This window comes from Staurois parvus, unplaced genomic scaffold, assembly GCF_062004578.1.
Source record: "Staurois parvus isolate SC_StPar_1 unplaced genomic scaffold, SC_StPar_1.0 ptg000232l, whole genome shotgun sequence".
Taxonomy (NCBI): domain Eukaryota; kingdom Metazoa; phylum Chordata; class Amphibia; order Anura; family Ranidae; genus Staurois; species Staurois parvus.
Genome location: NW_028318028.1, coordinates 3,973,138 through 3,996,706, shown reverse-complemented (window position 1 = coordinate 3,996,706; position 23,569 = coordinate 3,973,138). Strand labels below are relative to the sequence as shown.

The 23,569-nt window shown below is 41.4% G+C and overlaps 1 protein-coding gene across 1 annotated transcript in view; it reads right to left on the bottom strand.

Moving 5' to 3' along the window:
• Positions 1-1,312: 1,312 nt before the first annotated feature.
• The window catches only part of LOC149460242 (delta-like protein A), a 91,369-nt gene continuing 69,112 nt past the window's right edge, over positions 1,313-23,569 (bottom strand). Inside the window, exons 5-9 of the mRNA XM_089679810.1 lie at positions 21,259-21,620; positions 9,904-10,123; positions 7,294-7,924; positions 6,240-6,351; positions 1,313-3,430 (exon numbers count right to left, since the gene is read on the bottom strand). Coding sequence (XP_089535936.1) covers positions 3,425-3,430; positions 6,240-6,351; positions 7,294-7,924; positions 9,904-10,123; positions 21,259-21,620 — 1,331 coding nt within the window. The 3' untranslated portion in view covers positions 1,313-3,424. The remainder of the gene's footprint in view (positions 3,431-6,239; positions 6,352-7,293; positions 7,925-9,903; positions 10,124-21,258; positions 21,621-23,569) is intronic.

The following is a 23,569-nucleotide window of genomic DNA, read 5'->3' as shown; positions in this document are numbered from 1 at the left end:
ACTTCACTATTCCCTTCCCTTTTTTCTCCCATGTACCCCCCTTACTATGTGCGTTTATCCTGTAGCTCTGACCCTACTTCATTTGCCATCTGAGGGAGACATGGATACTACCATCTACTGTAAGTAGGCGAGTGACCTTTCTGCAGCCTGTTTGGGTCTCCTGAGGTAAGCATTATTCTTCTGCTTAGACCTTGTATTACCTGTATATTTAAACATCACAATGGTTATCTTCCTACCTACCAATGTATGTTTCTCTGTATTACCGAACTACTTGTTCATGTTCTACGTGTGCAATCTCATTTTTCCTCCTACCCCTGGACCTTCACTTTGTCGTTTTGCAAACCATTCATTCCCTTACCAATCCCCTCCCCTTTCACGTTTTTGTATTTTTTTGATAGGTTCATATGTCTTTTGCTGATTATAGTTTTATATTCGTAATTCAATTAAAGTTATTTGTGGGGAAAAAAATGTGAACAGTGCAAGTAGAATATTTGAACATTGCAAGCCTATTCTTAGTTGTCTTGTAGCCCTACAAGCACCATTACTATCCAACATTTCTGAGTGCATCAGACAGCGCGCCCTCCCAGCAACTGCAGTTGCTTCTGCCAACTGCTTTCTCTACAGGACACAATAATGAATGAACCACAGTGCGCAAGGAAAGTTTTGGAAAACAGAGTGTCTTCGTAGTTCCGAAAGAGTTGAATAGAATAGACTTGCCATCTCCCAGACAGGTAAGCCGACACCTTTTACAGACTGGCACTGTTTGGATTTTTTTCTTAACCTAGCCACAGCACCGCTGTAATTGCAAAATAGTGGTGTCACTCTCCTGCCTACACAGAGTTAAGTAAGGTGTCAAGTGTTTGGCGGCACAGTGGCTTAGTGGTTAGCATGTCTGCCTTGCAGTAAATGGGTCATGGGTTTGATTCCCAACCATGGCACCTCCTGCATGGAGTTTGCATGTTCTTCCTGTGCTTGCATGGGTTTCCTCCCACACTCCAAAGACATGCTGGTAGGTTAGTTGAATCCTGTCTAAATTGGCCCTAATATATGAATGTAAGTTAGGAACCTTAGATTGTATACTCCTTGAGGGTTAGGGACTGATGTAAATGTTCAATATATATGTGTAAAGTGTGTGTAAAATTGACAGTGCTATATAAGTACCTGAAATAAATAAAAAAAAGTGTTTCAATACTCTGTAAGGCTGATTGGCTCCCTATCTCCTGACAGTAATACATACCCACTATAACATGTGCTTGCATGTATTAAAATAAAATTGCAGCATCAGGTTAATGAACAATAAAAGAAACAAACACACATTACAATATACCTTTAATAAATAAACACACTTTAGTGAACAATTGGAATTAAATAAATAAAACGAGGTATGTGGAAAACAGATACTGTCATAGAATGGTGATATATATAACAGGTCGGGTATTTCTGAGTTAGGTTTGTTTCTTGTATGGGCAGGGCAGAAAACTAAAGTTTACCAGTGACAGGTTCTCTTTAAATCATATGTAAATACTTGACAAACAAGGATCCAGAGTAAAAGCAAGCAATAAAAAAAGATAATTCTGTTATTAAAAGTGTCAAATTAGCATCTCAATTTTTAGCAATTTTTAACAGTCGTTTCCTGATGAATACTATGCTTTTTCTAGTTACCTGGGCAAGTACTGTGGGAGGAGATGACAACAACCACTTAGGACCCCAAATCCCAGCAGCCCTTGCATCCCTCCCACTGCTATAGACGAGGTACTGTCTGATACTGTCATTCACCAGGGTGGAGAGGTGTGACCTGGTAGGAGGAACCAGCTTCTTTTTTGACAAAGCTGGGGGTAGAGCCTGCTTTATTACAATGCAGGCTTGTAATCCTGTGGTGGCAGCACTCAGCAAAAGGTGACACTGCTGTTTAAAATTTAAATTAATTTATACAGTGTTGTCATCCTGAAGCAAGAAGTGATCTCCACACGGTGAACCTGGCAGGATCAACAGCCATGTTTGCCATTTTAACTAGGGAGACAACCGAATGCACTTTAGTCAATAAATCCTAAGTGATTTGTACTTTAGTGGTAGTTTGTCATACATACCTAGACATATACTGTACTTTAAAGGACAGCACAAGTCAAAAAGCTAAATAAACAGCTAAAACACATGAATAAGAACCTGTTTTTAAAGTAATGTAGATAGTTTTGTGATTCCCCCACCCATACAGTGCTATATGGCAGCCTAGGATAAGGAGGGTTTACAGTTGTCTGCAACTCCACTAACTCCGTGGCACCAATCTTGCTTACTCTTTGGATTACTGATGAAGTATCTCCTCCTTTTTCCCATTGGATTATATACAGGCAAGGCAAACTAATATAAAGGGAATTTCAGGTAATTATATTGTCTAGATCAGCCTTGCATAACATTTTACCCCAAAAGAACCGTTGAAATAATTGTCAGGTCTCAGAAAACCCTTGCTAAAACAAATTTATTGGTGGTCAGTGGGAAGAATGTCTTACATTGGTGGTCAGTGGGAAGAATGCCCTCTACAGTGATGTTCATGAAACCTCCCCTACACACATCCCCTACATTGGTATGATGCTGCCAAGTAGCGTTGGACCTGGTCAATCAGCTTAAAGTAACCCTTAGCAACCTCTGGAGGAACTCCAGGGTTCCATGGTTGACAATGGCTGGTCTAGACTGACTAATTATTTCACAACTTTTAAAGAAATACTTAAGGAAATAAAAAGTATTTATATATTTGATTGGAGTACTTCAGTCTTAAGTTGTAATAAGAACATGTTTTTTTTTTCTACACTAACCTACAGCAAATCAAACTTCCTAAACACACGATTACATGACAAAAATAGCATTTTAAGGGTAGCATAAATATACATTTAATAGGTCAGTACTTTAATTTTTTTTTTTTTTTACAAAGGTAAGAAAGCTATAAACATATATACAGTCTATAAATTAAAACACTTTGGATCAAAACCAGCACTCTTGACGTGCTCGACGCTTCCTGAATAAATAAAGCAAAGGTCCATCAGTCCTATTTTGATGCCAAATGCCAAAGCTGGAGACGATGAGTTGTTCATCTCTTAAACCATTTGAGGTTTTGGTCTCTTTTACAGTCTTGTTAAACAGAACAAAAAGTCTTTTATTCTTCCAGTCCAGCAGATGGAGACTGTAACTAAAGGTCTTGTCTTTGGGGTATCTTGAAATTAGCTTTTTTTTTTTTTATTTATTTAATTTTTTTTTACTGCAGTTCTTTTTTTAGCAGCAGAGCAGATAATAAATATAAAAATATATATACATCTATTTATGTACATGTCCAAATATTTCAATAAATAAACATTTGTTGAAAGTGAAGAAGGGATAGGTAGTATTTCCTTGAGCTGTACAGACGGAGGTTGGGTTCTTGTGTTAATGGAGGGGGTTAGACCTGAGAAAGGAGATAACAGGAACTAATGTTAAGTGGAAGACGTTGTTTAGTTTATATTGTAATGTGCAGTTCTAGGCAGGCTTATATACAAAATATAGTTCCCCTGTTATATATCTAATCAAAGTTTGCAAAAACCAAAAACAGTTTTAAAGGCTAATTCCACCTTTAAACTGGAACTAAATCCACTAATTTCCCAATTTCCCAAAATAGTTACATTAAAGACATTCTGTTAATGATAACTATCATATTTGCTTGTGTTCCCATCCAAACTATCAAGCCATCAAATGGTTGATGTCATAACTGACTCCAAGTGAAGCAACATGGCAACTAAGGATCAAACAGAGGCTAAACTGGCAACTTTCTTGGCTATAAAGGATAGGAGGGTTTAATTCTGCTGTAAGACCATGTTACATGACATACCTATATTTAGGATGTAACGTATATCATGGTGCCACGCAGACTCCCCCACACCCACCCCCAAAACACCCCTCCTCCAGATAGTGCAGGAGCTGTTAAATTTGAAATCTGTGCAGGGTTCTGTGAATGAATGAACTACAAGTCCTCTTAGCCACTGGGTCAGAAGGACTTGTAGTTCGTAATGGAATACAAGTGCAGTGATTACTGCACTGGTAGTCCATTAACACTTCCTCTAGCTCTCTGACTGAAAGCCTGTAACTTGGTAAGGAGAGGTTGCTGGAGTCTGCAAGAGCTTGGCATTACTTTGATCCATGAACCAAACGATGCCTTAGTTTTGCAAGACTCTATAGTCTGTTGGGCTGGGGAAGAGTCCTGGGCAGCTTGCGATGTAGGGGACTTGGTTGTTGGCAGAGTCTTGTCTCCCGGTCAACATTCTGGAGCTTCGAGCAATTTGCCTGTCTTTGCAGTGTTGGAATATCCTGCTGGAGGGTCATGCAATCTATAATCAGTCAGGCAATGGCATGGCAGTGGTGTACATCAACCATCAGGGAACAACCAGAAGTCTCACCGTGACAAGAAAAGTAGATCACATCCTGTCCTGCGCCAACCTTCACATTCCAGTCTTGTCCACTGTGGGAATCCTAGGCATGGACAACTGGCAGGCAGATTTCCTCAGCAGATAACATCTGTACATGGAGAAGGGGTCCTTTCACCCAGAGTTGTTCCATAACCTGTTTCACAAGTGGCAACAGGTTTATCTCCAGATACAGGGATCCTCTAGCCAAAGCAGTGGATTCTCTGATAACTCCTTTCCTCTGCTGATACTTCTACCTAGTCTGTTTCATAGGATTGAGATGGAAGGCATTCCTGTGACCCTTATTGCTCCATATTTACCATGGTAAATGCGGTACACAGACTCCCAGTTTCTTGCAGAAGGTCTATGGACTTCTTGCTCTAGATTGGCCAGGGGGATGTGGTACACTGACCTGTTAAGACTCCCAGCAGATGCTCTGTTCACCAAATCATCTGAACCCTCTGTCTCATGGATCAGTCGCTAGCTTTAACAGCATGGCAGTTGAAGCCCAGGTTCTGAGATACAAGGGCATCAATAAATTGGTGATTCCTGTTATGTAAGAAGCTGGAAGGTCTACTATCTACAAGGTCTTTTATTAGACATGGAAAGCAACCTATCCTTCCTATAACTGGGTCTGGATCAGCATTTGGCTCTTGGTACTATTAAATGTCAGTTTCTGCCATTTCAGTCTTGTTTCAGGGACAGTTGGTCTCTCACGCCTTGATTAAGAGCTTTGTAAAGGGAGTCTCCCATGTAGCTCCCCATGTGAATTCATAGGATCTGAATCTGATCCTCTCTGCACTTCAGAAACCACCATTTGACATTCCTCTTTCTAACCTCACTCATATGGAGGTATTCCTTGTAGCCGTCACCTCTGCGAGACAAGTGTCTGAACTGGTGGCCTAATCCTGGAAGGAACCATTTGTGGTCTTTCATAGGGATAAGGTTGTGTTGACATATAGGACATCCTTCCTGGCTAAAGTAGACTGGTTATCTTTATGTCATACTGCATGGTCTCCATAAAGGTGCTCCAGCTTCTAGTTATACTGTTGGTAGGTGGCTCAGGCAGACCTTAATCCAATATGAATAGTCCCAAGGATCAGGCTCCACCCTTTCCTGTCAATGTGCAATCTACTAGATCTGTTAGTTTTTCTTGGGATTTTTGGCATCAAGCAACTGTTTCCTAGATTTGCAAGGCTGCCACCTGGCCTTCTGTTCACACATTCCCTAAGTTATTCTAGGTGGGGTTTATGGTCTTATCTGATGCTTAAGGTGGCTCTTTGCGCATCAGGCAGTCCCCAGTTTTCTGTTGTTTTCTTGGGACTGCTTTTTTTGCTATGTTGCCCACCCCTCAGTTGGATGGCTTTTGGACATCCTAGAGTTGAAAGGCTTCCTCTATCCCTCAATGGAAGAAAAAGAAAATAGGACTTTTGTACTCACCGTATTCCTTTTCTTGGAGTCCATTGAGGGACACAGGTCCCACCAGTTTGCCTTTTTTTTCAATCATGCTTTCACTATGACTTTGCTACAAAACGGAGGTATTCCAATAGTAGGAGAGTCTTTTCTGGGCTGGCCTACAGTATTTTTATTTGCCAGTATCTAATTTTACTTTAGGTGGTAGTATAACACGCAGATAAAAGGCTTCCTGTGTCACTCAATGCACCCCACAAAAGGATTTTACAGTGACTACAAAACCTATTATTTTGTATGATCTGCTGCCCCAGTTTTGCTGTAAATTTCAACAATCTGTCTCATGTGTATAATCAGGTGGCACATAACAATTGACTATAATAATGCTTAGGAAGATTGGATTTTTACCTCTGTTGCAAAGACACATTGTTCGGAGGATCCAGGGAGCAGATATATAGAATGACAGAGAGCATCTTGGTTCTTCCCCAAGGCATTGCAGTTTCTAGAATCTGTCTTTGTTCTAAGAGAGAAATCAACTTGGCTTTTATACAGGTAAATTAAGTAAGATAACAGACTAAAATGCATGGTATCTCTATTTACCAATCCTTTTATCATGTTCTATGTTTACGGTTTTAAAAAAGAACTAATATTAAGAATGTAACTGAAGTCAATAGTACATATTCTGTATGGTTATTAATGTACGTCTGATTAAAATTCAACATTTACCTGTTAAGTGGTAAAGTGATTGTAAAGGCTCTTTTTTTTATTAAAATAACAAACATATTACACTTACCTGCTCTGTGCAAGAGTGACCCGACTTGCTTTTTTTTTTTAGTTTCCCCATCGGCTATCTTGGCTGCCGCTTGCTATTGGGGCCCAAGTAGGGGCTCAATCCTGAGCCAGCCTGTGTGCGTACATATAACCACTTTCAGTTTCACCACCTTTTATGACTCCAGCTCCAAAAGCTTCACAATTACATTGGTTTTGTCTGAAATATGGATGTGAAGGGTTGAGCCCAGTAAAACTAGTGGTGTGATTACTCAAAACACTGTAAGGAGCAAAGTGCAAAACCAACCAGAGTTGAATTCACTGGCAAAGAAGAGTTTTGATTGACTGTAATAGGTTCCTGTCTAACAGTAACAAATAACACCCAAATCTAATGTGCATGTTTCTTGGAACTCTTTTTGAGCTCCCAGACCAGACTGGTTGATTCATAAATTTAAGATTCTTTTGTCCACCAAGGACAATTTAATCCAGCTAAGGCCTTTTTTTGCTTTTCCACCTATTCTGAACTGTAAATCTTTACACATCCCCTGGGCGTTTTAACAATAACAACATGGACTTTGGAAGCTTCTATTTAAAAAGGAATTACCTGGTGCATATAGCCTAGTATTACATATGTGTATTGGTGTTTTTTCTCCTGACTAGGTAGGGTTCTCCTTTAAGAAGAGTTATCACTCACCGTCGCCCATCTCTCTCCTCTTCCATATCGGATGTTGGCAGGAGTTTCTGCTTGCTCCGGGATTTCTCCCTCAGACAGTCCTGATTGGGCATCTTGAAATGGGGCGGTGAGATGAGGAAAGGCTCCTTTTCTTTTAAATTGTTCTTGTGCTCCAGGTCATTGGTCACTATCCCCTTCTGATCTTTAAGGCCTTTTTTGATGCTTCTGATTAGCAGCACCAACCCACAGGCTAGCAGACAAAAGGTGATCACACCCAAGCAAACAGCCAGAGCTACGTTGGAAGGAGGATCGGCATAGTAGGAAGCGGAGGTTGGCTCCTGCACTCGGAACTCACATCTGGAGCCCATAAATCCCATAGGACATTGGCAGACGTGGCCACTAAAGTGAGTGTAACAGGTAGCTCCGTTAAGGCAGGGCCTAGAGCTGCAGGCATCAACTCGCTGAGTGCAGTCTTTACCTCCATAGCCAAGAGTGCAAGAGCAAGTGTAAGTGTTGATACTGTCCACGCAGGTTCCACCATTGGCGCATGGATTGCTGGAACAATCATCAATATTTATCTCACACCGGGCTCCAGTAAAGCCCTGCCGACACTTGCATATTGCATTACGTCCAACATCCAGGCAGTAACCTCCTAAATTAAGCCAAAACAATGGTATCAGTATAACATTTAGCAACATTCAATTTAGTGTGTTAACTTGAGTAGGGCAGAGTTATCAAATATTCTGGATTATAACACTGCTATAGAAAAGATTGCAAGGGCAGGAAAACCAGATGTAACTTTTATGCTCACTTAAAAAATACCTGTACTTTTATTGTCTGTACTATTTGTACTATTGATTAATCCTGAGTTATGGCTTTACTACGACAGCTCCATTCCCACTACCCAGACTACTTGTGTGCGGCACAGTGTTTACTTGCAGGGGTGTCCACTGGTAGACCATAGAGGTAGAGCCTAAAGCAGACTGGCTATTATTCTCTATGAGCCATTTTGCTACAGGTCTTGCCTCCATTATCTTTAGCTCAGCTCCCTACAGCCACCCTGTATATCTGTATATATATATGCGTTCCATAATAAGTAAACACTAAACCTGCAAAGGCTGCCAATGCCATTACTGAAATAAAATGAGGCTAGTATATTTTTTAAATAAAAATGTCAAATCTGTCAAGAACTACTAGAATTCTTCTGTTGAGTGGCTGATCCAAGATTGACCTACTGTAATTACCATAGATGGAGTCAGATGGAGGCATTTTTGCAAATACATTGGTGACTGCTTTAACCAAGTTTTGTTTGTATTCACAAGAGCAACAATAAGAATCTTAAGGAAAAAGTAGGGCCAAAGCCATTCGTTCTGCACGCCTGTGACCCTTTTTCAGAAGGCAGCACGCTAAATCCCGCTGTTGGCTGACATCACTCAGCCGATCCAGGCATCTGGATCCACCCAGATGCTTGGGCCGGAAGCTGGCTCAGTCTCTCAGCGAGTCCTTGGGAGACTGAGTCAGCTGCTCCTGCCCCCTCTATAGCCTTGGTCTCCAGTGAGCGCTAGAGGGGCAGAGCAGAGAGCCTGTGGATGACAGTCACTAGCTCTCTGCTCACTGAAGACTAAGTACCAAGTGATTGGTGGTCTTTGATCACTCAGTTCTCAGTCTTACAAGCAGCAGGGGACAGAAGCAGCATCCAACTAATGCTGGATCCACCTAGGTGAGTATAATATTTTTTTTTTTTAAGGAAACCTGTTACTTCTCTTTTAACTTGATGGTCTATATTGGCCATATTACATCACTGTAAACTTCTATTTAGTGACAGTGACTGGATAGCTTTTATAGCTGTTTGCGATGGCAAAGACTACTTTGGCGAACTAAAAATTAAAATGGATGATGAACATAGACTATTTAGGCTTCCTAGAATTTCCTTCCTGTTCAGTATCACCCTCTACCACTATTTGCGTTCACCATTTTTACATTTACTAGCAACTGCGTTGTTTTTCCCAGTGTGACACAAGCCATTTGATAATATGGAAATAAGGACTATTTTTATAGAGTAACAGATTGTTAGTTCCCTTAATTTCTTGTCTCAATGACATGCACTTAACTGAGACAGAAATTAAAGCGGTTAAAAATTTAATTTTTTTAATTGCAGTCCCTTACCTCCTGATCTGGAGTCCACCATTGGCACCTTCCACTTCTCCTCTTCTCTGTGTTCTCCCATAGCAAGCCATGTTACTGAGAGGGCACTCGTGCAGGTGTGCTCCTGAGCTGGGTTGTGTGTGTCCATAGACACACACACAACGCAGCTCAGCCACGCCCCTGCACGAGTGCCCTCACAGGATTTGACTGACAGCAGCAGGATCCAATGGCTTACGCTGCTCTCAGTGAGCAGGAGTAGGGGAGAGAAGAGCTGCAGCCAGGCACAACATTGGTTTCGATAGAGGACTCAGGTAAATGTTTAGGGAGGCGGGGAGAAGGAACAGCTATTGAAAGGTATTTTACCTTAATGCAAACAATGCATTAAGATAAAAAAAATACTTTTTGACTTTAGAGCCATATTAAGGGGGAAATTTAGTTTGGATAGTCAGGATAACAAACTACTCTGCAGGTAGATTCCAGTCTTACCATTCAGACAGGGATTGTTGGTGCAACGATCGATTTTCTTTTCACAGTTGGAGCCGTGGTAGTTCACAGGGCAGCGACAGACATAGCCTCCCACAATGGTCTTTTCTACGCACGTGCCCCCGTTAAAGCAAGGACCATCTGCACAGGTCATGGCACTAATATCGCAGTTCTTGCCATAGAAACCCCGAGGACATACACACTTGTAGTCATTTTCCAGGTCCTAAGGAGGTTGGGGGGTCAATGGATTGGAAGGGATAATGATGGGAGGGTAGGAAGACAATCATAAAAGAAAAAGGCAAGTTGGGTTTGTATAGAGCGGAAAAATGGCAGAATCAAGACAGAGAATGATATGTATTGTCCAAACATAATTGGTTGGATAGGAGATGAGAGACATGATTGATGGTTCAGAAGGAGTAAAGGAAGAGAAGGGAAGAAAATGAAATAGAGAATAAAAATGTAATTAGGAATATACATTCACTTACATTTCTAAACAGATATGAATAAAGTTAGTTAAATTACAATTAATGTCGCTGGGCCAGGTTTATCAAAGTATCTCAATGCAAATTTTTCTGTGTTGTCCTTAGCAAACCATCCAGTTTCTTCCTTGTCATTAAAAACTGCAGGTTAGAAAGTAACAGGAAAAGTCTCCAGGGCAACAGAAACACTTTCATTTTGATAAATGAGGCCCATTGTGAGTAAATGTGTATATATGACAGACAAGTGATTCCTAGTTATTTGACTGTATAGATTCATGCAAGGTGTATGTAGGTGGTATCTATACAGACCATGAAATGTATGCATTGGATTCAGTGTGCGTCTATGGGGTTAGTATTTCACTATTTGTCCTACATCTAGAAATGGGAGATGAGATGAAATGCCATATATCTCTGTATAGAGTACATACGTACCTGTGAAAGATGTATGTATTATGGCAATGGGTGTTGTGTGTAATTCTGCATAGTGCCAGATCCAGACAAATTGGTAGGTAGATTTGCATGCATTTTTCATGTTATAAAATATACAGTATATGAATCCTGCACAATAGGCCTCATTTAAATTGGTTTCAATAGAAATTCCCATTCTCTGACTCTCGTACATGAATTGCCTTTTTCTGAAGAGACTCCAGATTTACCCAGCGGCAGTGCCTACTGCTGGTAATATCTGGTACTGTATCAGTCCTGTCAACTGTAATGTTTTGTAGGCAGGACTGCCAAACAATGGAGCAAATGTGGGATTCATTGCAAAATTTTGAATGCTATTTAGACCGAAATATAGGCTCAATTTACTAATCTGTAATGATCATTATTATAACTATCCTGATTTTCAATAATAAAAATAATATAACATAAAAAGTAGTGATCATTATGGCAAATAACACATGCCCTGTAGCTTACTGAATTGATTCTTAGGACCTGAGCCTTCATAACTTTCTGAGGAGCCTCTGAACGCAGCAAGCATGCACTCCATACTTGAGGTATTTTTGACATTGGAGTTTACCACCCCGGAAGGGGAGGTGCAACTGTACAATAAGTCGGAGAGGTTTGGAGCCTTCCCCAGATAGGTATCAAACCCAAGGATGGACTCACTTTAAGGTTCTACTACACCACCTATCTGCCACTGCCTATATATGGGGACCAGAACTGTGACTGTTCCATAGCAATGCGATCCAGGCCTGCAGCTGGGTACATGAGCCATGGATACATGGCAGAAATATCACACCTGCTTAGAAAAAAAACAAAATGAATGGTGGAAACATGAACAAGATGGAATTTTTCACTGATTTCACAAAGATGTGACTTTCGTTGCATGCAGCTGGCTTCCTGTCCAATGATTGCATTGAGCTGTCCAGACTGATTTTTCTAAAATGGCTGGTAAATAATGTTTTAAAGTACAGCTAAAGGCAAACCCTTTTATTTTTTTTAGTCTTGGATGGAGTGGAGATGTGTGAGGTTTTATTGCTGTCTGTGTCCCTATTAGGGAGATTCACCCTATTTGCCCTGTTTATTGTTATCACCAAAAATGAAAGTGAAGAAAATCCCTAATTTTTAGTTGTCGCCAGAACAGGAATAGAAAGGAAATCTTCCAATGGGGTAACTAGTTCTGGAGACTGTGGTGACAACTGGGGATTATCTTACTTTGTATAGATTTGCTCTCACTTTTTGTTTTGACCAATGGGACAGCAGGTGATGAAAAATCTCCCTAAGATTGGGACACAGATGGCAAAAACAAAACTGACAATGGTTATAACCTTCCCTAACTCAGAAATGTAGAAAATTGCCTTTAGTTCTACTTTAAGTCAAATATCCTAGAAATGTTTAAAGATCATTCGATGTCAGATTTCTGGGATGTACAGGAGTCAAATAAATGATCAAGAATGACTTTTGTAGGGGAAGGAACCTCTTTTTTTAAGTTTAGTAGCTGTTTGATGTAGGAGGTTTCTGAAATACTACAAGTCAAAGTATTTTTAGATTTAAATAAAATACAACTAAAAGCTCCTGTATGACAGTCTAAAAATACCAAATTCAGTTATGATATGATGCACAAAAAGCAAATAAAAACTTGCTTTACCTCCCCTGACTGAGCCAAAGCCTTCTTCATTTGTATCTCATGCACTCCCCCTCCCAGACACTGCAGCTCACAGTGAGAGGTTTGCAGAAAAAGAGGTTGTGTTGTCCATTCAGACAGCAGTGGGCAGGACTAGGTGTGGACATGTGTTAATTGATGAGCAGGCTTGTGAATCATCAGTGGCACTGCTGATCCTCTGTAACATTTTACATCCCAGTGTAGCAAGAGGAGACACAGCCTGCTTGAGAGGGGAAACTCTGCTCTGAATTCTGTACAGCATCATTGCCACCTCATCACAGGAAGTTGTAGTAGGTGGACTTCACTTGCATTTGTGGGACTTTGTGAGGAAGGGGGTAGGTGAGAAAACAATACGTACAGAAGCACTTATCAATAAATGCTGCAGCACTTTTATTTTATAGTTCTACTTTAAATCTTATATAGAGTGCCTTGCAAAAGTATTCATACCCCTTGAAATGTTCCACATTTTGTTATGTTACAACCAAAACGTATATATGTATTTTATTGAGATTTTATGTGATAGGCCCACACACGGCTAATGTGTAAGGTAAAGTCTATGGGCTTGGAAAAATCTGTATGTAAATGGATAGAAAACTGGCTAAAAGATCGTATTCAGAGAGTAGTGGTTAATGATTCATACTCTGAATGGTCTAGGGGTGTCAGTGATGTACCCCAAGGTTCGGTGTTGGGTCCCTTACTTTTTAATATATTTATAAACGATATAGGGTCTGGGATTAAAAATCCCTTTTCAGTCTTTGCAGATGACACCAAGCTGTGCAGTGGAATAACATCCTTACAGGATGTCTTCAATTTACAAGCCGACCTCAATGCACTGTTTAATTGGGCAACTATGTGGCAAATGAGGTTTAATGTTAATACATGTAAGTTTCTGCACTTGGGGGCTAAGAATATGCATGCATCATACATACTAGGGGGGGGGGGGTACAACTGGGGGAATCAATGGTGGAGAAGGATCTGAGAGTTCTGGTAGATCACAAGCTTAATAATGGCATGCAATGCCAAGCTGCGGTTTCTAAAGCGAGCAAAATCCTCTCTTGTATTAAAAGAGGTATAGACTCCAGAGAGAGAAATATCATATTACCCCGGTACAAATCATTAGTAAGACCTCATCTGGAATATGCAGTTCAGTTTTGGGCACCAATTCAGAACATTGGGGAACTGGAGAAAGTACAGAGAAGGGCAACCAAACTGATAAGAGGCATGGAGGAGCTCAGCTATGAGGAAAGATTAGAGGAACTGAATTTATTCTCTCTTGAGAAGAGGAGATTAAGGGGGATATGATCTCCATGTATAAATACATCAGTGGTTCATATAGTGAACTCGGTGTAGAGCTATTCACCCTGAGGTCATCACAGGACAAGGGGGCACTCTTTACATCTGGAGGAATTGAAATTTAATCTCCAAACACGGAAAGGTTTCTTCACAGTGAGAGCTGTGAAAATGTGGAATAGACTCCCTCAAGAGTTGGTTCTGGCCAGCTCAGTGGATTGTTTTAAAAAAGGCCTGGATTCTTTCCTTGATACACAGAATATAACTGGATACTAACATTTATAGGTAAAGTTTATCCAGGGAATATCCGATTGCCTCTCGAGGGATCAAGAAGGATTTTATTTCCCTGCAGGAGCAAATTGGCCCATGCTTTGCTGGGTTTTATTGCCTTCCTCTGGATCAACTGTGGGTATAGGATTATAACTTTTTTTTTTTTTAATGGTTGAACTGGATGGACTTTTGTCTTTTTTCAGCCAGACTAACTATGTATAACTATGTATGTATAAAGTGGCACATATTTGTGAAGTGGAAGGAAAATAATAAATGGTTTAAAAAAATTTTTTTTACAAATAAATATTTGAAAAGTGTGACATGCATTTGTATTCAGCCCCCTTTACTCTCATACTCCTAACTAAAATCTAGTGCAACCAATTGCCTTCAAAAGTCACCTAATTAGTAAATAGAGTCCACCTGTGTGTAATGTAATCTTAGTATAAATACAGCTCTTCTGTGAAGCCTTCAGAGGTTTGTTAGAGAACATTAGTGAACAAACAGCATTGTGAAGACCAAGGAACACACCAGACAGGTCAGGGATAAAGTTGTAGAGAAGTTTAAAGCAGGGTTAGGTTATAAAAAAAATTCAAAGCTTTGAATATCTCACAGTGCACTGTTCAATCCATCATCCGAAAATGGAAAGAGTATGGCACAACTGCAAACCTACCAAGACATGGCCGTCCACCTAAACTGACAGGCTGGGCAAGGAGAGCATTAATCAGAGAAGCAGCCACGAGGCCCATGGTAACTCTGGAGGAGCTGAAGATATCCACAACTCAGGTGGGAGAATCTGTCCACAGGACAACTATTAGTCGTGCACTCCACAAATCTGGCCTTAATGGAAGAGTGGCAAGAAGAAAGTCATTGTTCAAAGAAAGTCATAAGAAGTCCCGTTTTCAGTTTGCAAGAAGCCATGTGGGGGACACAGCAAACATGTGGAAGAAGGTGCTCTGGTCAGATGAGACCAAAATTTAACTTTTTGGCCTAAAAGCAAAACACTATGTGTGGCAAAAAACTAACACTGCACATCACCCTGAACACAACATGCCCACCGTGAAACATGGTGGTGGCAGCATCTTTTTGTGGGGATGCTTTTCTTCAGCAGGGACAGGGAAGCTGGTCAGAGTTGATGAGAAGATGGATGGAGCCAAATACAGGGCAATCTTAGAAGAAAACCTGTTAGAGTCTGCAAAAGACTTGAGACTGGGGTGGAGGTTCACCGTCAAGCAGCACAACGACCCGAAACATACAGCCAGAGCTACAATGGAATGATTTAGATCAAAGCATATTCATTTGTTAGAATGGCCCAATCAAAGTCCAGATCTAAATCCAATTGAGAATCTGTGGCAAGACTTGCAAATTGTTGTTCACAGACGCTCTCCATCCAATCTGACAGAGCTTGAGCTATTTTGCAAAGAATGAGCAAAAATGTCACTCTCTAGATGTGCAAAGCTGGTAGAGACATCCCCAAAAAGACTTGCAGCTGTAATTTCAGCGAAAGGTGGATCTACAAAGTATTCACTCAGGGGGCTGAATACAAATGCACACCACACTTTTCAGATATTTATTTCTAAAAAATGTTGAAAACCATTTATCATTTTCCTTCCACTTCACAATTATGTGCCACTTTGTGTTGATCTTTCACATAAAATCCCAATGAAATACCTTTTATGTTTTGGTTGTAACATGACAAAATGTGGAAATTTCAGTGGGTATGAATACTTTTCCAAGGCACTGTAAGTACTCTAGTCATAAAAAATAAATAAATAAAAGTCAGTAACTACAAATCGCTATTATCTTTTAAGAAACAGACACTCACCAGCCCAGGAGTCCAGTGCTGGCTTTACAGGGGCTGGTTGTTTACAAGTTTTCTGATCCCTGGTGCCATCATCTTGGCTTTGGGGGACATTTGTGACTTTCTGCTGTTTTACAGCTGGTGTCAGGACCTTCATCACCTGCTGGTGTCACTGTGGTTCCCTGGGTAGAGGGTTGTAATACCAGTATCCACCAGCTGGTGTCTCCCAGCAGCCCCCAGTAATCAGTTTCAACCTTGTGCTGGCTACTGGGAGGGTAATTAGGTCCTACCCTATTAATCCCCCTCACTCCAATGTTTTGCTGCTGCCAGATTCTGTTGCCATTTATCTTGGTCTTGCTCTTGCCCTGTACCCTGTATCCTGCTGCCTTGTACCTGATCTCTTGATCCCAGTTTTGGTTCCCCCTTCTCATCTGCTCCCTGCACCTGCAGTTTAGTAATATGTTAATTGAACTTCAGGCAGATGTAAAAGGCACAGATTAATACAGCTCTGTAATCATTATTACATCATTCAATATACTTCTTAAATTCGTCACTGTAAGTATCTCGATTTGATTTGCTATAGGGCCTCTTTTAGTCCCTGTACAGTAGGGCTAGGTTTTTAGAAGCAGCGGCACAAAGTCAACAAATTCATATGCTGATAGACGGAGAAGGCAGAGTGAAAGAGAGACGAGCTAATCGCTGTAATGCTTCTCCTTTTACTGTCCAGTCACAAGCTGGGGGTGGGTTCAAGATAAACTGGGCTCAGAGTAAGTAAGTTAAATTATGTCTATCATCAGAGTGAGGACTTCTAGTTGTATAAAAAGGTACTATGAGAGAAATTCTGAATTGAAGGTGAATTTTGCAGCAAAAGCTGATTTTGTTATTTTATCTTTTAATGGGTGATTCATTTTTATCCTGTTATTGTTGAATGTTTGCCATAAAGGTGTGTTTGTAGACCAAGTAATTATAAACATTTTAGTGTAACTTCTATAGTTGGGAAGATACTGGAGAGTTTAATAAAAGATCACATCAATGAGTTCTTGCTGGAAAAAAATATTTTAAGAAACAGACAACATGGATTCATGAAAGACAGAAGTTGTCAAACAAATCTGATTTCTTGTTATGAGGAGGTGAGCAAAACCTTGGACAGAGGGGTGGCGGTGGACGTGGTATACTTGGACAGAGGAGTGGTGGTGGACGTGGTATACTTGGACAGAGGGGTGGCGGTGGACGTAGTATACTTGGACAGAGGGGTGGCGGTGGATGTGGTATACTTGGACAGAGGAGTGTTGGTGGACGTGGTATACTTGGACAGAGGAGTGGTGGTGGACGTGGTATACTTGGACAGAGGGGTGGCGGTGGACATGGTATACTTGGATTTTGCAAAAGCGTTTGACACAGTTCCCCACACATGGCTAATGTGTAAGGTAAAGTCTATGGGCTTGGAAAAATCTGTATGTAAATGGATAGAAAACTGGCTAAAAGATCGTATTCAGAGAGTAGTGGTTAATGATTCATACTCTGAATGGTCTAGGGGTGTCAGTGGTGTATACTAAGATAGTTATTTAAGAGGTTATTGGATAAATTAGTGTGTCACCCAATGTATGGTCTCCATTCAGTAGCCAAAAGAGGCATACAAAAAAAGAAGGTTGTGAAAAGAGATTCACAGAAAAGCGGCTACATAATGAACAGAACGTGACACTCAGGAAATAATTTCCAAAAATTATGCTTTATTACACATATATAGATATGACATATGGGCATTCGCCCTGGTTTACCATCACCTCAGTATGAGACAATACACACAGACCTAAAACCATTTAAAATGACACCAGAACCGGTCTAAATGTGTGTGCACAGCAGGGAAAATGGCTACATGAGTCTAGTGTCCCTGTAGCACAAACACATAGGTGAACACTTCCCTAGGGAGGTGTATCCAAAAATTATGCCATGGGCATACCAAAATAGAGGATATAAGGGATTAAGCAGTAACCATTATGGCAAATCCCTATCAAGGAATCCAAAAATTATACTATAATGTGTATATCACATGTATGCAATGGAGCAAGCACAATATGCGTCAAAAAGGAGAGTAGCAGGCCTCAGACATGTATGAAGGAAGACATAAATGTCAAATATAATGTACAATACATTTCTGTGCCGGCACAAGTGGTTGGGGCCCATTCATCTGTAATATAGATAGCTGTTTCCTAAAGCTCTTAGATGGGAATATGCCCCATTTATTTCCAGGATGGAGGAAAAGATGCATACAGCAGTACTCTGCTTGAAATGGTTTCTTCACCACTGCATGTGGACTATACACCACTTTTTGTAGGAAAAGACAAGACACATCCCAAAGACTCTACTGCCTGTTGAGATATATATGATGGTATATCTTGTTTCCTATACATAGCACCATGATGTCCCCATCCTGTAGTGAAACAAACAATATGTGGGAAGTCACTGACAGAGCTAACACTCTATGGAAGATATATAGGTCATATAGATCACAGAGGACCATATATCTAATGTCCTGTAACGATCCACTCACCACCTGTGCTATGGATAACAGGAATGAAAGAGAAGTCCTTCATAGGTACTGCCATACAGGGCCAAGGCGGCCAAGGAACCACCGCTGACATCCGCCGATATACCGCGGGTTCCAGCCCCTTCTCGGCGCTTGTGCTGCTTAAGCTTGCCTCATGGCTTGTGAAGATGGCTTCACCATTGGTTCTGACGAAGCTGAGTGAGATACGCCCATCGGCGAAACGCGTTGACGTCATACGTCAGATACGTCACTTCCGGTCATGCGCACTAGGTGGAACGCACGCTGACCCATAAGGAGGAAGCCATCTTCACAAGCCATGAGGCAAGCTTAAGCAGCACAAGCGCCGAGAAGGGGCTGGAACCCGCGGTATATCGGCGGATGTCAGCGGTGGTTCCTTGGCCGCCTTGGCCCTGTATGGCAGTACCTATGAAGGACTTCTCTTTCATTCCTGTTATCCATAGCACAGGTGGTGAGTGGATCGTTACAGGACATTAGATATATGGTCCTCTGTGATCTATATGACCTATATATCTTCCATAGAGTGTTAGCTCTGTCAGTGACTTCCCACATATTGTTTGTTTCACTACAGGATGGGGACATCATGGTGCTATGTATAGGAAACAAGATATACCATCATATATATCTCAACAGGCAGTAGAGTCTTTGGGATGTGTCTTGTCTTTTCCTACAAAAAGTGGTGTATAGTCCACATGCAGTGGTGAAGAAACCATTTCAAGCAGAGTGCTGCTGTATGCATCTTTTCCTCCATCCTGGAAATAAATGGGGCATATTCCCATCTAAGAGCTTTAGGAAACAGCTATCTATATTACAGATGAATGGGCCCCAACCACTTGTGCCGGCACAGAAATGTATTGTACATTATATTTGACATTTATGTCTTCCTTCATACAGGCCTGAGGCCTGCTACTCTCCTTTTTGACGCATATTGTGCTTGCTCCATTGCATACATGTGATATACACATTATAGTATAATTTTTGGATTCCTTGATAGGGATTTGCCATAATGGTTACTGCTTAATCCCTTATATCCTCTATTTTGGTATGCCCATGGCATAATTTTTGGATACACCTCCCTAGGGAAGTGTTCACCTATGTGTTTGTGCTACAGGGACACTAGACTCATGTAGCCATTTTCCCTGCTGTGCACACACATTTAGACCGGTTCTGGTGTCATTTTAAATGGTTTTAGGTCTGTGTGTATTGTCTCATACTGAGGTGATGGTAAACCAGGGCGAATGCCCATATGTCATATCTATATATGTGTAATAAAGCATAATTTTTGGAAATTATTTCCTGAGTGTCACGTTCTGTTCATTATGTAGCCGCTTTTCTGTGAATCTCTTTTCACAACCTTCTTTTTTTGTGTGTCAGTGGTGTACCCCAAGGTTCAGTGTTGGGACCCTTACTTTTTAATATATTTATAAACAATATAGGGTCTGAGATTAAAAATCCCATTTCAGTCTTTGCAGATGACACCAAGCTGTGAAGTGGAATAACGTCCTTACAGGATGTCTCCAATTTACAAGCCGACCTCAATGCACTGTTTAATTGGCCAACTATGTGGCAAATGAGGTTTAATGTTGATAAATGTAAGGTTCTGCACTTGGGGGCTAAGAATATGCATGCATCATACATACTAGGGGGGGTACAATTGGGGGAATCAATGGTGGAGAAGGATCTGGGGGTTCTGGTAGATCAAAACCTTAATAATGGCATGCAATGCCAAGCTGCGGGTTCCAAAGCGAGCAAAATCCTCTCTTGTATTAAAAGAGGTATAGACTCCAGAGAGAGAGAGATATCATATCACCCCGGTACAAATCATTAGTAAGACCTCATCTGGAATATGCAGTTCAGTTTTGGGCACCAATTCACAAAAAGAACATTGGGGAACTGGAGAAAGTACAGAGAAGGGCAAGCAAACTGATAAGAGGCATGGAGGAGATCAGCTATGAGGAAAGATTAGAGGAACTGAATTTATTCTCGCTTGAGAAGAGGAGATTAAGGGGGGATATGATCAACATGTATAAATACATCAGTGGTTTATATAGTGAACTCGGTGTAGAGCAGGGCGGACTGACAACTCATGGGGCCCCCGGGCAATAGGGGATCATGGGGCCCCTGTGTCCTTGCCCAAACTCAAAAAAGCCTATGAAAAAGGTACCAGGGGCATCTCATGGGGCCCCCTACTAACCCCTGGCCCTCGGGCAGTGCCTGAGTTTCCAAATGGTCAATCCATCCCTGGTGTAGAGTTATTCACCCTGAGGTCATCGCAGAGGTCAAGGGGCACACTTTACATCTGGAGGAATTTAAATTTAATCTCCAAACACGGAAAGGTTTCTTCACAGTGAGAGCTGTGAAAATATGGAATAGACTCCCTCAAACGTTGGATCTGGCCAGTTCAGTGGATTGTTTTAAAAAAGGCCTGGATTCTTTCTTAGTTACACAGAAAATAACTGGAAACTAACATTTATAGGTAAAGTTTATCCAGGGAATATCTGATTGCCTCTCGGGGGTATCAGGAAGGATTTTTTTCCCTGCAGGGGCAAATTGGATCGTGCTTTGCTAGGTTTTTTGCCTTCCTCTGGATCAACTGTGGGTATAGGATTATAACTTTTTTTTTTTCAATGGTTGAACTGAATGGACTTTTGTCTTTTTTTCAGTCAGACTAACTATGTAACTATGTATTAAACTTGTACTGCTTTTTTACATATTTGTTAATATTCTGCTAAACTGGCCAGACAGCTGCTCATTATTATATTTGGATTGGCCAAATCTTTAGGGAAGGCAAACCAGTTGCACAAGGTTAATTTATACCCCACCTCAGGACTCCAGCGTGTTCACTTACATTACAGCTGCCTCCATTCCTGCAGGGGTTGCTGGCACACTCATTACTCTCAATCTCACAGTTGGTCCCGGTGAATCCTGGCCGACAGTTGCATGAATAGCTCCCTTGCCCAGTGTTGGTGCAGCTGGCGCCGTTTCGGCATGGCTTATGGTTGGTGCAGTAGTTCAGGTCCTGATTGCAGAAGAGGCCTCCCCAGCCTTCTTGACAGGTGCACTCGAAAGGCTGAGAGCACGATCCATGCAGACAGCCTGGATATCGCACACACTCATCGCAAAGGCGACCTTGCCATCCCATGCGGCACTTGCATTCCCCGGGCACTTCGCAGAAACCATGAGACTCACTGCAGCCAGGAAGACAGATTGCTGCAAAAAAACTTGCAATGAATCATGTGAGGTTGAACAGCTAAGCAAGACATAACACATAATTAAGCTGTTTTACGCCTGAAACCCACCACAGTCTATGAGCAGTGCCTCCATCCTGCCTGTGACTAATGTGATGCCAGAGAACCCAAGCATAAATAAGTAAACCTCATCCTAACTCATGTTGTCTCTCAGCTCCTGGGTGTGCATAACAATATCAAAGAACTGATGGCGTTCATTAGAGCAGGGGTCTCCAAACTTTCCAAACAAAGGGACAGGTTACTGTCCTTCAGACTTTAGGGGGGCCGAACTGTGGTCATTGGGAGTAGAAAACGTCCCAACATCAGTGAGAATAGACAATGGCCCATCTTTAGTGTCAGTGGGAGGGATAGTGCCCCAAGGGCCAGATAAAAGCAAGCAAAAGGGCAACATCTGGCCCTTGGGCCGCAGTTTGGAGAGCACTGCATTAGAGGATTGTGAACAGTTATAGATCTGTTATATGACACTGTTAAGTCCCTTTCAGATGGTACAGACTTCCAATCAGCAGAGGATCCACTCACAGATCTCCTGCTGATCAGAGTGGGCAGATGGCACATCTGTGCCTGCTCAGTTTTGCAGAGCGAATAATGGACACAACCCGCTCTGCTTTATGGGTGGCCAGGTGTAAATGAACTCCGCTGTCTGTTTACACCCAACTACTCTCTGATCTGATCTGCCTAAATGGAGGAGGACAGGTCCCCTTCTGTTTTTTTTTTTTTTAGTGAACCAGATAGGACCCAGAGGTAGGCATGTGTAAACAGACAAGTACATTTACACCCGCCAGTCCATAGGGGTGATTGGACCTTCTGATCAGGTCTACCTGAAAAATTGACTTGCGGACCTCAAAGGACCTGTCATGTTAAAGGGGCCTTAGACTCAATCCTGCGTTGGAGTCATACTGATAAGGTTTGCTGTCTCTTAAACTTCTAAATGACCATGACAATATAATCTCCAATAGTTGTTTAAATTCCTTTTATGTACAGGTCATTGCTAATTAATTCTGTTATTTATACTCCAGAGCTTGTGGGCAACTTTCTTTGAATAATATGAGTTCTGCAGACCTCAGGAGACATCTCTGCTCTGACAGCTCCGAAAATCATCCTCATTGAATTGTGAATATAAATCTTTAATGAATAGGTACACCTATAATCATTGCAGGATATAGATTAAAATCCTTGTATTATTCTAATTCATACTGTTTCTCTATACAATTCATAGCAGCCTACTAAGGATAGTCTAAACTATAGATTTCCGTGTTGCCCCTGGACAGGCAGGCATGGGTGAATGGGAATTATTCTGTTGGAATTTGATTGCTTCCAGTCTGCTGTGCTTACCCTACTGAGTGCATTCAATGTGGACTAGTACTGAGAATAACAATGGTAACTGAGTGGTAACTGCAGTGGAATTATGGAAACCTTTAAGGAATAAGTTCACCTTTTGAACATGTTACATGCTCCACCCATTTTTAGTGTGGAACATGTAACATGTTCCCATAGCCGCAGCCGCCGCCTGCCTCTGACAGATAGTACGGGGAGAAGTCTCCCTGTACCATCTGTCAAATTTGAAAACAGTGCAGCCATGCGGGGCTCCGCCCACACTGCCGCATCGCTCACTCATGGACTTCCGTAAATGAATGAACTGCAAGTCCTGACAGCCTTAGCGGCTGTGGGCTTATAGTTTTCAATTAATTACCAAGGCACTGTGGAGCGCCGTGGCAGTTCGTTGAAGCTTCCTGTCAGAATACAATTAGGTTCATATATATTTGGACACAGGGGCACAATTTTAGTTTTTTTTCAGGTATTTACCAAAACATATTCAAGCTATAGTTATATAATGGATATGGGCTGAAAGTGCACACTCTCAGGTTTAATTTGAGGGTATGTACATCCAAATTGGAGGAAGGGTTTAGGAAT